Source organism: Emydura macquarii, unplaced genomic scaffold (assembly GCF_026122565.2).
Source record: "Emydura macquarii macquarii isolate MOO-44397 ecotype Brisbane River unplaced genomic scaffold, CSIRO-AGI_Emac_v2 contig_2422, whole genome shotgun sequence".
Lineage (NCBI taxonomy): Eukaryota > Metazoa > Chordata > Testudines > Chelidae > Emydura > Emydura macquarii.
The window spans coordinates 19087120-19105345 of NW_027132559.1; the positions used below are offsets into that span (position 1 = coordinate 19087120).

Below are 18226 nucleotides of genomic sequence, written 5' to 3' on the forward strand. Positions count from 1 at the left end.
GATTTCACTGAGAATGAATGCATATAATAAAGCAATTGAAATGTAAAAGTGGTTCATACAACTACAATAGTTTAAGCTGCTTACATAATTGATACTTACATATTCTTCTTGTTCATTGTATATTTCCTGAATGAAGCTGTTTCGAAGTCCAGTAATTTCTTCTTTTATTTTTGTTATTTCATACTCACTGTAATCATCAGACTGGATGTAGAAATAACAAAATTACTGTCATATATGCCTCTCAAGATATTATCATAATATATAAAAGTAACTTAGTACATAAGACCTAAAAAGCAGTGTCCATTATAATTTGAGAATGAAGTTTATTCTCAAAAGCATTCTAGGATGAAGGAAAGTCACAAACCATCAGAATTTTTTTTTGGCTTTTCTATTTGTTTTAATTTTCTTCATTTTCCTTTCTGGAAATTTGGACACCAATAAAATCTAACTGTTAGTAAGGCCATTCGTTTCACTCATGTGGGTGGCCAAAATTGCCACAAGAAAATCAGGGATTCAGATGATTGGATAAGATGCTACACAGGATTTAGATCTCATTTGAAGGTTCTTAGACATTGGCTTCATTTTAGAAATAAGCTTTACAGAACCTGGACAGGAAGAGAGGTGAAAAATCAGACTGGAGGGGGTGTTCATTTCTGTAGTGCATATCCAAGATCGGTCTCTCTGAGGAAGAACCTTTTTTTTTTTTTTTAAATATGATCCCGATGATTATTTTTTTTAAACCATTCTCTTATCAGATACATCACTGGAACTTTTGGGTCTCATTTCAGACCCAGAGCAGGCACACTGGTCTAGAAATAAGTGTGACACACACACAAACACATTGAAACTTTTCTGTATGTGGGGAAACCACACATACAGAAGCAAACACGCAAATCAAAATTTATGTACATAGCGAGCTAAGCATACACTTATCAAGCTAGGTGTGTACTTGCTGAGTAGGAATACAAACATGCCTACCTGGCAAAAATTAGTGAAATGTACTGAAATAGGAGATGTTTTAAATAAAGCTGGGAAAAGAAATGGAAATAACATTTCACAGAGGAGTTTGAGATTTCAAAATCTTTGTGTGTTCCAATTTGGAACAAAACCTGAATATTTCAAAATTCTTTGTGAAAGGAAAAAAAATTGTTTCATATCAATCAAAACATTACATACTCAGTTTGACTTTTTAAAATGTTATAAAATTTTAAAAAATTAGAAACAGTCATTTCAAAAGGACAAATCAAAATATTTAGTTTGGAAAGTGTAAAAACTGAGTATTTTGACACTGATGGAATTTTTCCCTCTTTTCTTCAAACAAAATTTCAGTGAAATTAAACAATTTCAAGAAATCTTTTGATTTTGACTGAACTGCATTTTTTGACCAACTCTAATTTTAAATCAGTTTAAATCAGTCTCCTCTCTCCTTCTCCCAAAACTTGCTAGCTCTTCCACACATTTAGAAGATGTGACCTGCCCTTGATATCCTGAACAGCGAAAACACTCAACCATACACTAGCCCGCTCATCTCAACTGTTACCTCTTCCTCTCAGATCCTCACTCCATAAACATCACTGTCCAGTCCACCCAAAATATGATTGCTAAAAGTTATCTTCCTAGCCCAATTAAACAACATCACCCTTTGAATTTTTCCATTAGCCTCCAGAGTAAATCAAATGGAATATTTGTTACCAGATTATTTCCTTTCTTAGACTGACCTCTCTCTGATTCAAAAACATCTGAGCCGCACCACTACTGCAAATAACTGAGGCTAGTGAGTCAGACTTATCCCTAAGGCTCCAGTGCCTGGACAAACCTCTTCTGCCCTCTCTCCAGATGAGGTGGGTGAGATGGTATCTTTTATTGGATAAACATCTGTTAGTGAGAGACAAGCTTTTGAGCTACACAGAATTCTACCTTCAAGCTATGCAGAGCACTTCCTCTGAGACATGAGGAAGAGCTCTGTGAAGCTCGAAAGTTTGTCTAATGGTAATGCCTTATTCCATTATATCACTGATATGCATGAAAGAGGCCATCACAAAAGTTACTTGAAGGACTTATCTTGAGTGGGACAGATCTGGGGGGAAAGGGCAGTGATAGAAAGGTAATACATTTACAACTGTCCATTATAGATCTCTCCCTCCCTCCCCTCCAGTCCAAGACATGTGGGATGTAGCAAGCTTTAAGGAAAAATTAGAAGGAAAGAAAAATGAGATTAGCCAAAGCATCTGTTCCCAGCAATTCTGTCCTCCTTCCCCACTGATGACTCCCATACTTGTGGTTGGACTGGATATAAATAGGTAGATTGGTGGAAGGTACCCCAGCTATTTGAATATCAGCTGGAAAACTTCTGGGTTCAGTGACCATTTGAGTGGTTCAGCTGTTCACTACAAAGTTGCCTGCTTGTGTGTTCAGCATCACTTTTATGTGACTCTCTCTAATAGAGACATTCTGCTCAGAAAAGTCTTTGTGTTACTTCAGTATTTAGAGTAGACGTCCTTGTCCTTCCTTGCCATTTTATGTACACCATGGTCATTCAGTTGTCTGTCTGAGCCAGAATACGTTCCTCCTTCAGATGGTCCTGGAAGAGCCAGCACCCCACTCATCTCTAGGAATTAGTTTCTCTGGAGCCTTTCTGACCTTGATTACTTTCCCTGTGCCTTGTGGTACCCTCAGGCTATCCTGCAACGTCAATATCCATGGTCACAATTTTGGATTGTGCAAGAAGGATGTAACATCACATAGACTTGCTGTTTCCACCAACTTAGGGACCTGATCATTACATGGTATCCTCACTTTCCTTTTCATCTCTTGTTGGAAACTGTTTCAGGCCTTTAAAATCAATCCTTTAACCTTTCTAGTGCAGCTTTTCCCATGGAATAACCACTAACACAATGAGATTGGAAGACCTAGGAGCTGTAGGTTTGGATAAATGCACATGGTATTCCTCGACACGTAGGAGTCTTGCCAAGCCTTTCCTGTGCTGCAAGCACGCTGACTCTATCAAGCTTGACTCCTAGGCAGATGATACTCTGAAACGGGATCAGGGAGCTCTTCTTTAAGTTTACCACAGACAAATGTGCCTACAGCATGCAGGAGGTCTGGTTAGGTTGCTTCTTTCAAGATTGCATGGGATGAGTTTGTGGTTTAAGAAATGATGCATCTGAGCCCCTAGACTCCTTGGGTAGGATACTAGCTTGATTAGAACCTTTATGAACATTCTGGGTGTGGAGGACAGACTACATGATAACATTGTGTACTGACAGTGGCTATTTTTATAAGCATCCTGATGAAACTGCAAGTGACAGGGCCTTCCAGGACTATGCAGATACACTCCTGCCAGGTCCATTATCAGCTCTCCTAGGGAAAGTGCAGCAAAAGGAAAGTGAAAGTCCACATCCTCTATTCAGTCTTCTCCACCAACCCACTCAGCTTCTTAAAGTCCAACCTCAGCCTGGACTCCGTCAGTTCTTTTTCTTCCTGTGAAGAAAACAGATTAGAGCCCTTGGCATTTTTGCTTTGAGGAACAGCCTCTGTCACAAATATTTCTAGAAGGTGTGAAATTTCCTTGAGGGTGCTTTTCTCCTTGTCATTGTCTATTGAGGCTGGAAAGAGGAGAAAGGACGTGCAGGAGCCTGAAGCTCCAGGATGCAACACAGATACTTTGTTTCTTATACCCTCCAGCTTGGTGTCAACTTGAACCCTGGGTGCTGGAGCCCAGGGAAGGACAATGCCACCCTCACATACATTTTTGAACGGGGGGCTATGTCCCAACCTTTTGAGAACCTGAACTAGGGGGGCACATAATAAGAGAGGGACCTAATCCCTTCCCCATTGGCCCCGACCAGAGCTGGGGAGCGTAACAGAGGAGCCCCTTCCCTGCTGGCATGATGGAGGAGCAGCTGGGCCATATCTGAGTGATTGGCATTGCAATCTGGCACACGGTGTCACAATAACACACAAATTTGGTCCATTTTGGGTTCCTTCTCCCTCCATTACGACTTTTGTAGTTCTTTCAGTGCCACAGCTTGAACCAGAAGACTTAGAAGCAGGATGATCCTGCCCTAAGGCCAGTATGCTGGATGGGTATGGTCGCTCAAGTGCATATATACTGACTTTTTTGACTGGTAGGTGCTGCCCCTTGGCCACTTAGTTTGTTCTCATAACTCTTGCTGCCAGCCTCACAAAACTGATGGCTTCATTCTCCAAGAACACAGTAATTAGGGATATTTTTATCTAGTACTGACATGGTTCTGGGGGTCAAAGCTCTTGAAGGGTATCACTTCAGAATAGTGAGGCTCATACAAGGAACGCAATTGCCAGCCAGACTCAAAGGCCTATGCTAATGTTTCCGATTATCTTCTAAAGATGGCTTCCAGCTTCCTGCCTGAAGGTACTGAAGAGGTCTCCCTTGGCAAAAATTAACATATCCTTTACAGGGATACCACAGCTGAGGAAGGATAAAGAGAGAATCTTGGAAGTTCTATAACTTATAGGGCTCACAGATTCAGCTTTTTCCCTTTGTTGGCCATTTTCCACCCCTGCATCCTGACTTTTCTGAAGGAAAAATAAGATCGCAAATTATGAGTTTTCGATTGAAGATATATTACCCTTTTCATGCCCTTACTCTCTGTCTAGATGTCAGTGGTGCCCACCAACTTTCATGACAAGTTTCAAGCACATCTGTTGCTCAGTGTTGTCATGATACAAAACCAACAGTTCGCCTCTAGTTCAGGGTCCCCATGGAGCTGACAACCTGCTGTGCTTTTTTCCTGTGTTATTTTAAGCCTCTTTTGGATTTCTAATGTGTTTTGCAGAGCAGGGCTCCCTAGAGGACCAGTCTCTCCTAGTTTAGCGTTCTCTTTAAAGTCGTCGCATGGGAAAAGATTTGTTTTGAACCCTGTATGCCTCATTATGTAATAAAGAACTGGGGAGGAAGTGTAGGGAAATGCCCTTAGAGATCCCAAATCTTCCTTTTGGGAAGAAGGACTGTTTGAAAGGATGATGGCTAGTGATTCAATTAACCCATTAAAAACCTGAGATGCAAAACTGGATTTTTCCCCTTTTGAGGGAGATTGGACTGGGGGGGGGGGATTTGGGGCCTTACCCTTGAAGAACCTTTGATCAGTGACAACACTGATCTCTGCAGACTCCCAAGAGCTGAGTAGAACCAAGCTGTGGAAGTGTTTCTGACGGAATCTTGGCTGGTGTTGCGGGATACAGAAGCCTCAACAAGTGATTCACAATGAGCCCTATTCCCAGGCTCAGGGAGGGTCCCGGGACTGGAAGCATTCACCTCAGAACTTCTGTTCTGTGTTCTTGCAAAGAGAGGACCAGGCTGCCCTTCGACTCGAACCCTTTGGCCAACTCTGCCATGCGGGAGGAAGGGAGACCTCACAGAAAGAAGTCGCCTGGCAGGTGATGCTATTCAGAGACAAAAAACCCTGAAATTTTGGCTCAATGAAGAAGAGAAAACAGTGATCTCAAAATCATCTTTAAATGCTGGGCTGCGATGGATAAGGTGGGAGTGCTGAATCACTGTGCTATCTGCACAGTCCAGAGGCAAAGAATCTGGTGAATCAGCGGAATGAATGTGGACAAAACCTTAGGGTCTCGTGGACAAGTCTGAACTGCCCCAGATATTTGCAGGACTGGAGGAGACAGCAGGATTTAGAATTCTAACAAACTCATGTCCTCTTTTTCAAGGCCCTCCATAACTCTTCCCCTTCCAATTGCCCCACCTAGTGTCCCTTACAGGGTAATTGCTCCACCTTTCTCTGCCAATGATGCTCATTGTCATAGCCCATTCACCTGTTTCTCGCATAAGAATCACTGGGGGGGGGGGGGGGGGGGGGGGGGTGTGTGTGTGTGTGTGTGTGTGTGTTTGTGTGTGTGTGTGTGTGTGTGTGTGTGTGTGTGTGTGTGTGTGTGTGTGTGTGTGTGTGTGTGTGTGTGTGTGTGTGTGTGTGTGTGTGTGTGCCATCCCCTATGTATGGAATCAGCTTTCTTCTGTGGTCCATTAGCCTCTCTCATTTTAAATCCCTCTTGAAACCTCATCCATTCCACAGTGCTCACAATCACTGAGGTGTGTATGGTTTTAAAAAAACCCATTAAAATGTGCACACACAAACTGACTATCTGCATGACAGCATTGCTGTAACCTTCATCCTACCTACCCCACTAATTTCTGATGTGTCACTCTCACCTGTGCTACATCTAAAATTCAAGATTGTACACGCCTTGAGGTAAGGATGGTGTCTTCTGTAAATACACTCTTGGGAGCGGTAAGACAAATATCTAGAGTTCTTGGTTTTTTAGATAAGAACAGCCTTACTGGGTCAGACCAATGGTCCACCTAGCCCACTATCCTGCCTTCCGACATTGATCAATGCCAGGTGCTTCCGAGGGAATGAACACAACAGGACAATAATCGAGTGTTTCATCCCATTGTCCACTCTCAGGTTCTGGCAATCAGAGGCTTAGGGACACTTAGAGCATGGGGTTGCATCCCTGACCATCTTGACTAATAGCCATTGATGGGCCTCTCTCTTTTTTGAACCCAGGATATTTTTGGCCTTCACAACATCCCCTTGCAACGAGTTTCACAGGTTGTGTGTTACGTGAAGAAGTACTTCCTTTTTATTTATTTTTTTTGTTTTAAACCTGCTGCTTATTAATTTCATTGGGTGACCCCTGCTTCTTGTATTACGTAGAGGGGTAAATAACACTTTCTCCACACCATTCATGATTTTATAAACCTCTATCAAATTCCCTCTTAGTCATCTCTTTTCCAGGCTGAATAGTTCCAGTCTTTTTAATCTCCTCTTCCTATGGAAGCTGCTCCATATTTCCATCCTTTTTGTTGCCACTCTGAACCTTTTCCAATTTTAATATATCTTCTTTGAGATTGGTCAACCAGAACTGCATGCCGTATTCAAGGTGTGGGCATATCATGGATTCATACAGTGGCATTATGATATTTTCTGTCTTATTATCTATCCATTTCCTAAAGATTCCTAACATTCGGTTAAGTAGTTAAACAAGCTAAGAGCCTTTGGTGAGGGACCTTGTCAAAGGCTTTCTGAAAGTCCAAGTATACTATATCCACTGGATCACCCTGTCCACATATTTGTTGCTCCCATCAAAGAATTCTAATAGATTGGTGAAGCATGATTTCCCTTTATACATGCAGCGTTGACTCTTCCCCAACAAATTGTGTTCATCTGTGTCTCTCTCAATTCTGTTCTTTACTATAGTTTTAACCAATTTGCCCAGCACTGAAGTTAGGCTTACAGACCTGTAACTGCCAGAATTATCTCCAGAGCCTTTTTAAAAAGTGGTGCTACATTAAGTATCCTCCAGTCATCTGGTACAGAAGCTGACTTAAGCAATAGGTTACATACTACAGTTAGTAATTCTGCAATTTCATATTTGAGTTCTTTCAGAACTTTTGGGTGGATACCATCTGGTCCTGGTAACTTATTACTGTTTAATTTATCAATTTCCTCCAAAACCACTTCTACTGACATCTCAATCTGGGCCGTTCCTCAGATGTGTCACCTAAAAAGAATGGCTCAGGTGTGTGAATTTCCCTCAAATCCTCTGCAGTGAAGATCAACACAAAGAATTTATTTGACTTCTCCACAATGGCCTTGTCTTCCTTGAGTGCTCCTTTAGGACCTTGATCACCCAGTGACCCCACTGATTATTTAGCAAGCTTCCTGCTTCTGATGCATTTAAAACACTTTTTGCTGTTAGTTTTTGAGTCTTTTACTAGTTGCTCCTCAAATTATTTTTTGGCCTGCCTAGTTATACTTTTACATTTGACTTGCCAGAGTTTATGCTCCTTTCTATTTTCTTCACTGGGAACTGACTTCCAATTCTTAAAGAATGCCTTTCTGCCTCTAACCTCCTCTTTTACAGCGTTGTTTAGCAATGGTGGCAATTTTTTGGTCCTATTTATTTATTTTAATTTGGAGTATACATTTAATTTGAGCCTCAATTATGCTGCTTTCAAGACGTTTCCACGCAGCTTGCAGATATTTCACTCCTGTGATTTGTTCTTTTTAATTTCTGTTTAATTAGCTTCCTCAGTTTTGTGTACTTTTTTTTTAAATGCTACTGTGGTGGGCCTCTTCACTCTCTCACTCACACAATTTAATTACATTATAGTTGCTATTACTGAGCAATCCACCTATATTCACCTCTTCGCCCATATCTTGTGCTCCACCTAGGACTAAATCAAAAATTGCCTCTCTCTTTATGGGCTTCAGGACTAGCCATTCCAAGAAACAATCATTTAAGGTGTCAAAAAACTTTATCTCTGCATCCCGTCCTGAGGTGACATGTACCCAGTCAATAAGGAGCTAGGTGATATCATCCATTATTATTCAGTTTTCTATTTTTATAGCCTCTATAACCTCCCTGAGCATTTCACAGTCACCGTCGTCATCCTGGTCAAGTGATCAGCACTATATCGCTACTGCTGCACTCCTTCAAGCATGAAATTTCTATCCACAGTGATTCCGTAGTACAGTTTGTCATTTAAGATTGTTACCATACTTGACTCTGTGTTTCTTTCATATATAGTGCCACTCTCCCCTTCCCCCCAGCACAAGCTATTCTGTCATTCCTACACATTTTGCACCCTTTCATTTGTCCCATTCATGATCATAGTTCCACCAAGTTTCTGTGATGCCTATTATATCAACATCCTCATTTAATATCAGGCACTCAAGTTCACCCATCTCAGCATTTAGACTTTTGTATACAAGCACTTATATCAAATTTGTCAATATTTAATTGTCTGCCTTCATGTGATGTAACTGAATGGGACTCTTTCATTTGACTGTTTCTCTTCAGTTTCTACCTATACTTTATGAACTTCTATCCTCTCCTCCGTACTAGGATATACAGATTTCCTGTTACTAGATCCTCCCCTAAGGTATGTGTCTGTCTGAACTGTGTGCTCCACTATACCTGTCAACTTTTCCCCAGCCTCAAGTTTAAAAACTCCTCTACAATCCTTTTAATTTTACATGCCAGTAATCTGGTTCTGTTTTGGTTTAGGTGGAGCCCATCCTTCCTCTATAGGCTCCTCCCTTCCCAAAAGGTTCCCCACTTCCTAATAAACCTAAAAATTTCCTCCCTACACCATCGTCTCAGCCACATACTAAGACCCTGCAGTTCTGCTGCCACCTGCTTGTGTCACTGGAAGCATTTCAGAGAATGCTACCATGGAGGTCCTGGACTTGAATCTCTTATCTAGCACCTAAATTTGGCCTCCAGGACCTCCCTTCCTACATTTCCCTACATGTACCACAACCACCAGCTCTTCCCCAGCACTGTACATAAGTATGCCTAGACGTCTTGAGAGATCTGCAACCGCCGCACCCAGCAGGCCAGTCACCATGCAGTTCTCTCGGTTATCACAAACTCAGTTATCTATACTTCCAGTGATCAAATCTCCCATTATTATTACCTGTCTCTTCCTAATAACTGGGATTCCCTCCCCTGAAGAGGTATCCTCAGTACAAGATAATACCATGACATCATCTGAAAGGAGGGTCCTAATTATGAGATCATTTCCCTCTGCTCCAATTTGATGCTTTCCTTCCCCAAGATGTCATCCTCCTCAGCAGCACAAAGGCTATCAGACAAGGGGTGAGGCTGCTCTACTGTGTCCTGGAATGTCTCCTCTGTGTACCTGTGTCTCCCTTAGCTCCTCCAATTCAGTCACTTGGGTAAGAGCCTGTACTTGGTCTCAGAGGGCCATGAGCTCCTTGCATCGAGTGCATGCATTTGCCACTTGCCCACAAGGCAGGTAATCATACATGCTGCATTCAGTGCAACAAACTGGATGGCCCCTTTCTGCTGCCACACATCTCCCTGCATTATTTTTACTCCAGCAGCTTTTTTTGTTGAGGTTTTTTTGTTTTGTTTGTTTGTTTGTTTCTTTTGTGGGGGTGAGGATGTTTACTGGCCTAAGTTTACAGGATGTTAATTAGGTGTCTCTGGCTCACATGCTTCCTCACAAAACTCCTCTGTTTGTGCAGCTAAGATCTAAGCTTAGCTACTTTTATTCCCTCCTAGAGTTGGTGGAATATTTTCATTCTTTAGGACTTATTCAGTTGAAAAAGAACTAATAGCCCAGGCAAACAATGACCATTATGCACCATCAATGAGTAGGCGTGCACACTGTGAATGAGGCGGCTAGTTCAGAACCAGAAATATGACAATACAGGTGTCTAACTTCTTTGGCCTTTTTGGTTTCCCACACTTAAATAGGAAAAAGAGAAAATATTCAACTAAAAACCTGAAGTGATCAATGAACACCAAAGTATAACCCACAGAGAGGTGAACAAAAAAGGAATCTGAGAAGTCAAGTAAGGCAAAAGGGATCACACAATGAACAGTGGAAAGTAAGACAGATGTTATTGCTCAGTATGACATGGAAAATACCTAGGTCACTACACAAAGCTCTTCCCTTCCCAAAAAGGGCTGACTTCAGAGCTACCCAGGCCCAGACTATGGAATACATTTGATCAGGTTCTGCACAGTGTTTGTAGTCAAAACTGCTTAACTTAAATTTGTCTTCAAATGCCCGTTTAGTCAGAACATAAGATAAACTTTTTCAGTCTAATGCACTACAACCACTGGTTACCACTTATCTGGGATAAGCAAATTAATGTCTCTTCAGTATATTTCAAAAAAACTGGAACACTTCCATACTTCTTCCAAGTTGTTCTTTTCAACCAACTTCCATCTCAGTCGTGCCTTTAAGTTTTTCAGAGTCTTCTTAATTGATAACAAATTGTCTATGTTGGGGCTTTTATTCAACCATTCCACAATCTGCTTTTTAAACTAAGTTTAAAAAAGGAAGCCATTAGTAAATGTATTTACATACATGCTCTAGCGAATTTAGAAAGACTGGCTGAACCCTACTATTTAATTTAGCTTTTCTGGGGCAGATTACTACTTACCTATAGGAGCAAGCTTCTTTACAGATACAATCTTAAAATCATTTTTCAGGGAAAAGTAATCTACCGATAGTCTCCTTAAAGTTATACTTCATGAATTTTTAAAAAGAGTTTGCAGACTCAGATCTTAGGTTACTTATTTATAAAAAGCATTACTATATTTTAGTTAAGCACAGGAAATTAGCAGTTCTCATATTTCCAAAATAAAAAGCAAATTACTTCCATAACCAGACACATATAATCTTCAATATAAAAAGAAAAGTTAAACGCCCTAAAAATAAATGAGTTCAGAAAAGGGCATTACTTGTACTAATATTGAACAGTGTGATAGACAAGCAGGTAAGGAGAAAACTGACCTCAACACTGGCCAAATACTTGCTCTGTACTACAGTGATTAGATGTTGCTCTTGACAGATCTTCTGTATAACTTTACTGTAAGCATTTAAGATTATTTCCTTATCTGTCTCATCTTGCTCCTAGGTTGAATTACACATAAGAGGTACATAAAAGGCTTGCAGTTTTTCTCAATTTTGTAAGTGTCAACATCTAAGGTATAAAATTCTACTGAAAAAATCCATGTTAATGGAATGGCTCTAATGTCAGATTTTTATCTTTTCTTGAGGTGACTGGAAATGGAAAGTTCACAAGTGTTAAGAGTTCACCAAGGAGTTGCAGTAAAATAAAGATCAATCAGCATTTCCAAGCAAAAGCTTCATTTTCATCATATTGTATTTTGTGCTGTATAAAAGAGCTTAACAGCTTAGATTTTTTTTAAAAAATGGATACTAAATGTCAATGTGCATCATCATCATTTCTAAAAGCAAGTCACCTGCTCTGTTGCAGATTGTGGTCAAAACAAGTGTTGACTGAACTGATGGTCTAGTAGCATTACATTATCAAGAGACAGATTCAATTTCTATTCCTGGCTGTTGCTCTCTGGTACAGCAGGGATTTGTACTGTTGAGACAGTACAAGGAGTTCAGAGAAGAATTACCAAAATGAAGAAAATGGAGCAAACCTCTTTATCATGAAAGATAGATAACTGAAGAGGAATATCTGGGCTGAATATCAGAAAATATTTCCTAACAGGATTAGAATGGAGTGAGTGTTCCAGGGAAAGTGGTGGAAACCATTTAACCTGGGTCATTTAAGACTAGACAAAGCACTGGAGAACATACTGTAGTAAGAACTGGCACGAAGACAGGCTACATTCATTACCTGTTATAAAACTTTAAGCACTTAACATTTTCAGAGCACACTCACATTACACTTCACAATAGCACTGAGGTATTATTCCCCTTATATAGCTGGGACACTGATTTGCCCAAAACAATGCAGCAAGCTAATGACAGAGCTGAGATTAAAACTAAGGGATTCCTAGTTCCCAGTCCTGTGTTCTGACCACTGGACAATGCTGGCCACTTACATCACCAGAGGACAACCTATATAACTTAATTCACAGAAATGAGATGGAGAAGGTGTAAGAGATGCTACCTTGCAATGATTAATAGCGACCTATCCAGTAAATTAAAAGCTGTAACTGGGAGTTAGAGTTGTGTTAAACATGCAAAAGTATGAACACGTTAGAGATGATAGCAACTTACAACTAGAGAAATCTCCAGCTCTTTGCAGATATCTGACTCAACCTTCTCAAGAACTTCATCCACGTTGCCAACCACTTCTTCTGATTTCAAAGGTACTTCTGATGTCAGATCAAAAAACTTGAGGGGAAAGAGAACTGAACGATGTAATTACAAGTTAATGCACAATACCAGTAAAGAATAAGTACTTCCTATTAAAACAACATGGCTGTGGTACAAATACCGAGCACCTCTGGAAATCAGGCCATCAGGGTCTAAAGCTAGGTTCTTACTGGCTAATTGAGACTTTTAGGAGATTCAACTCCTAGAGAACGTATAGCTGAGACTGTGCCTCGTCACTAGAAAAGAAATGTAAACGGAATCCAACCTTCCTCTGGTTCCTTTTTCCAAATCTCACCTTGATTTTAGCAAAATTAAAAACTAAAACTACTGTAAGTGGCAAAGGAATCACAAATCCATCACCTGTTAAGCCTCTGATGTAGAAGACAACGTATTTTCTTGCCCACATAATGAAACAGAAAATGACCATGATAAAACTAATAGGTTAAGGCCATGGTTCTCAACCAGGGATACACCTACCACAGACTTAACCTACTAGTTTTATCATGGTCATTTTCTGTTTTATTATGGATACGTGTACCCCTGGGAGTATATCAACTCATCTAGATATTTGCCTATTTTTACAAACAAGCTACATGAAATATACTAGTGAAGTCAGTACAAACTAAAATTTCACACAGACAATTATTTGTTTATACTGTTTTATATACTCTGTCGTTTCTCAACCTGGAGGGGGAAGGTCACAATTTATTTTATAATTATAAGGTAAAAATGAGAAAGTAAGCCGTTTTTCAGTAATAGTGTGCTATGACACTTTGTATTTTTATGTCTGATTTTGTGAGCTAGTAGTTTTTAAGTGAAGTGAAACCTGGGGTATGCAAGACAAATCGGCCTCCTGAAAGGGGTACAATAGCCTAGAAAGATTGAGCGCCACTGGGTTAAGCAACCTTTCAGTTTCTCTGACAGGATCTTCCATTTTGTGTTTTTAAACATCTTTCCAGCAAAAAAAATAAAGAGGCTGTCTTCAGTTAAACACATTCCCTTCCCCATCTCCCTGTTTCTACACTGGCACCTTTAGGTTTCGTTATTGAGAATCCTTTAGACAACATCTAGTGATGCTAGAACAGCTGGTGGTTGGCTTCTCCCCGTGTAAAAATTCAAAGAGATAAAGCAATATCAAAACTAAATTAAGCAACATTAGCCACATGTGAAAAAAGGACAGTGGAGACGTATTTTGCAGGGGAGAGAAATACATAAATTATTTTTGAAGCTGTTAATTCCCATAAGTTGCGTTAAGATTTTTTTTTTTTTAAATACTCCAAACAACAAAAGGCACTTCTGAACCTTTGGTGCATTCCTGTGTGGTCGAAGACACTGACTTCTATCTCATGCTTCAACACAAGATTTGTACCAATAGCCCAGGAATGCACACCTTGCTCTTGCATAGTGCTTAATGGTAAGTGAAAGGGACACATGGATAGCTGGTGTATTCTATTACCCAGACCTTTCATTACAGAAACAAAGGCTGTAATCAGACCTGCCTTTGTTACTGAGCTCAGTGTGGTGAAATTGTGTTTAGCTCACCTCTTTCCATGTACTATCATCATAGGGTTAAAATGTTTTCGCTAACATATTAGCCCATCAGAGTCCTATAAAACATTCTATAATTTTGTCTTTGTTTAGAAGCTCAAGCAAGCAATTGAGAAAAGACTTAAGGGAATTATTTCAGAAACATATGTCAAGAACTATAACTATCATAAGATTCCAGGAAACAGGTATCTGGCCTACTTTAACCCAATAACGTTTGGAACTTAACTTCTGTAGTTCAGGTCTCTGCTGTGTCTCTGTCTTCCCCCTTTGTTGTGCCTTTGAACTAAGTAGCTGAACCATTTTAATGAAAAATAAAAAGTAGATCGTGCATAAACGTATTTTGGAATCCATGTTACATTTTAACAGCCAGTAGGTGAGGGGAAAATTAGGAAAAGAGCTGCATACTTCCAAAATTAAAACATTTTTGTGAGCCCTAAGGTAAAGGAGCTCACAGGGTGTTATTCCAAAATAGGAGGAATTCTATGCTTCCTATACTGAAGACTACTTCAGAGATCACAATAAAGGAGCATAAAAATGAGTGGTTTGTTGTGCTCTATGAACTCACAGATGTGCCCAACATGCAGCACATGCTTTTCCTGCAAAGAAAACTATCCCCTCTGTATGAAGTTCGGGATGCCACAGAGTAGAGAATAAATCAATGGAACAAGATTAGCCCAAGGCTACACCAAATGTTAATTGCAATGCCAAATGTTTTAGATAAATAGCTTTATTATCTCTCATTGTGGATGTAGGAATATTAAATTAACAGCAGCAACCACAGTAACATGGGATTCTGATCTCTGTAATAAATACACAGCATATTCACCAAAGATACGAAGTTATACTAGATACTTGCTTTATTTGGTTTCATTCAATCAATGATCTAATAAGAGTAGATATTCAGTATAACTGCAGATCTTGAAAATGTGTTATTGCTTTAATTTTAAGGACTTTAAAAATCCAAAAAGCTAAAATTATAGTAGGTATGTAACAATGGAGGCCTGAGGAATGCATTGGCTCAAAAACATCTGGAGTAGTACATTTGAAAATGACCACCCAACCTCTGAAAATGATAACCACAATGTCTCTGCTGTGGACTGTCATCATTTCCATCGTAGATTTCATGGAAACACACACATGGATTCATGTTAAGGATGGATTTGCAGTGAAACTGGTAAGCATTTAAAGGAACTTAAAAAAAGAAAAAACCTAAAATAGTGAGTTTAAAATAGTTTCTCTGTCCCGCCTGGTCACCCTTTTTCATAAAAACAGGAACTGTAATGTCCAACCAATTGCAATGGAGTAATCTTAGAATCACAACAACTGAAACCAATGAAAGATCCAGGGACTGAAAGCGCCCTGCCCCATCCATCCAAAACCTTCACAAATGTGGAAACTCCCCACCACCCTTTACTATTGTCAGAGGAATTTAGGTTTGAATGAATGCATCAGTTCATACGGTCACCTCAACGCACAAAAACACCCCTTGATAACATTGCTATTTTGGATCATACATAATATCAATTCCATAACTAAAACTGGATTACTGCCACTCAACACAGTTGTGAATAATTATGTTAACTGACACTGTGCTGAACATAGCCCACTATAGACTATACCGACTACTAAAAAATATTCACCACATCAGGTAATCCAATTGTTCACAGCAGTATTTAGCCATTGTAAAATACTGTAGTGCAGAGTAGGCCTAAGTAGCTGAAACTATGTACTGGTTAATAAATGGCTAAACAGGACAATATTATCCTTCCTTATCCAAGCAGATTGCGTTTTTCACTTTATATCATCCCTGAACATTAAGGTCATTTTTATTGTCTCATTGTTACCTCTCCCTGGCCCCAACCCATTGTCCAACTGCTTCTTAGGGGCAGCTGTTTTCAGGCAGCCAGTGCCTGACACCTTCCAGACTAATGGGTGATGTCTACCCAGCAACTAAACTCCCACAGCTGACCCGAGTCAGCTGACTCAGGCTCACTGGGCTCAGGCTTTATAACTGTGGTGTACATGTTGGGATCAGGGCTGCAGCCCAGGCTCTGGGACCCTCATCTCTTGTGGGGTCGCCAGAGCTTAGGCTCCAGCCCGAGCATCTGCACGGCAATTTTACAGCCCCGCAGCCTGAGTCCTGCAAGCCCGAGTCAGCTGATCCAGGCCAGCCACGGGCGTTTCATTGTTATGTAGACATACCCAAAAAGGCTGCTCCACAATATTGTTGACTGGTTCCCATAGAGCTTAAAAGAAAATGCTACAACAGCACCATTCAGGAGCACCTTCTAAACCACAATGGCACCTACTACCACAATTTAATAAGGAAAACAGAACTGACTGCCAGTAAACTTTTGGTATGCACTTAAAGCACAACAGCATATTGTAATCAGTGTTAAAAGGGTCAGTACTCTGATCCAGCAATGTTTTAAAGAGAATTCTCCCATTTTGGGGGGGATAGGGAAGGAAGGGGAGGTAACTCACCCCCTACACAATATACTGTGGGGCTAGAGCTGGATTTATACTAAGCACTGTTACAAAGAGCTATAAAATAGCATTAAAATAGCACATCATCTTAGGATACAATGCTACATAAAAATATAAAACTAGACAACCTTCCAATTTGCATAAATTCCTCCACCTAACATTTCAAGGCAAGGAAAAGGTAATCTGTGCCTAGAGCATTTTAAAATCAGAAACTGCCTGTTCCATTCATCTGGTAATCCTTGTTTTTGTTTCTCTCTCCTCAGACCCACTTCAGCATCAATATTTAATTAGATACTTTTAATTTATCCCCAAGCCTTTACTTCAAAAGTAGTTTGAGAAGAGCAATGATGATGTTTTTGTTTAAACACTAGAAAAGTCTGAACAAATTATTTTAATGCATTGAGCCGTTCTTTCTCCCCCCGTGATATCCTTATATTAAGTTATACCAGGAAAACACTTAACTGTACCATGAAACATGACCTCTCACCCAAGAGGATGCATTTATATTTTGTACCAGCTGACTCCAATATGTATTAGGACAGTATTGAGGCAAGATAGTAATCTAGTCCTCACTGAGTGCAGTCCTCTTTGCACTGAAACACTGCCACCTAGTCACACTCTTTGTAAGTACAACTATCGATAATTATATTTAGCTCTCTTATAATGCCCACCTATCAAACACTAACATCTATCACACAAGATTGCAGTCTGCATGCAACTTGTGTTCTTTCCACATACATTACAGGATAGATGGAAAGTCTGTTCTACCTTTATGATGTCACTGAACCATCTTGCAAGAATCTGCAGAGAAGTATTTGTACCACTTCTGACACGACTGAATTCCTCCAGTTTAGTGTGCTTCCACTCAAAAAACTGCTGAAATGCCTCCTCAGAGTCATCTGCTTCACTAATTTGACCATATACTGCCTCCAGAGAACGAGAAAGTTCCTGTACAGGGAAAACAAAAACAAACAAAAAAATAGCAGATCTGCAAACAGAAAGGAACCTAATGAATGAATAGGCAATTAAAGGACATTCAGTGTACAGTCCCAAATGAAAGAATTGACCTTGTGTGCTGACTCACTACAGCACTTTTCACTTCTGAAAATCTAGACCCATTCAAGCCACAAATGACTATTATTTACTAGTAAGTGTTGTAGTCTCCTCCTTTCCTCTCAGAAGTGACCATGCTAAGTCACTCACCTGCCAGACATAAGATGGCAAAAAAAGTCTGAATCATGGAGGCATATACATGACCAGGCTCCTGCCTTTCCAGTCAAGCACTTCCAGACATACCTAACAACATACAAATGACAGGCAGGAGGAAAGCAGGATTCAGAAGGGGGGGGGAGGGGGGAGGAAGACAGAAGAGACTACAATAAAATGTATTACTGGTAAGTTATTTTCCCTTCTGCAAATCTCCTCTTCCCCAGGACCAAGAACTGGGCATGGATGTGACCAACAGTACTATGAAAAAAGGGGCTCACCTTAGATTGCTCCCTGCAGAGC

The 18226-nt window shown here is 40.2% G+C and overlaps 1 protein-coding gene across 5 annotated transcripts in view; it reads right to left on the reverse strand.

Annotated features, from left to right (window-relative positions):
* Positions 1-18226, reverse strand: part of STK31 (serine/threonine kinase 31) — an 81971-nt gene that overhangs the window by 27183 nt on the left and 36562 nt on the right. For 4 of the 5 annotated variants that reach the window (XM_067562057.1, XM_067562055.1, XM_067562058.1 and 1 more), the window contains 5 exons: positions 17486-17665; positions 12584-12700; positions 11336-11455; positions 10732-10863; positions 100-201 (listed from right to left, as the gene is read on the reverse strand). In XM_067562057.1, the coding sequence (XP_067418158.1) occupies positions 100-201; positions 10732-10863; positions 11336-11455; positions 12584-12700; positions 17486-17665 (651 nt within the window). The remainder of the gene's footprint in view (positions 1-99; positions 202-10731; positions 10864-11335; positions 11456-12583; positions 12701-17485; positions 17666-18226) is intronic. The other variant, XM_067562060.1, reaches the window with a different exon arrangement.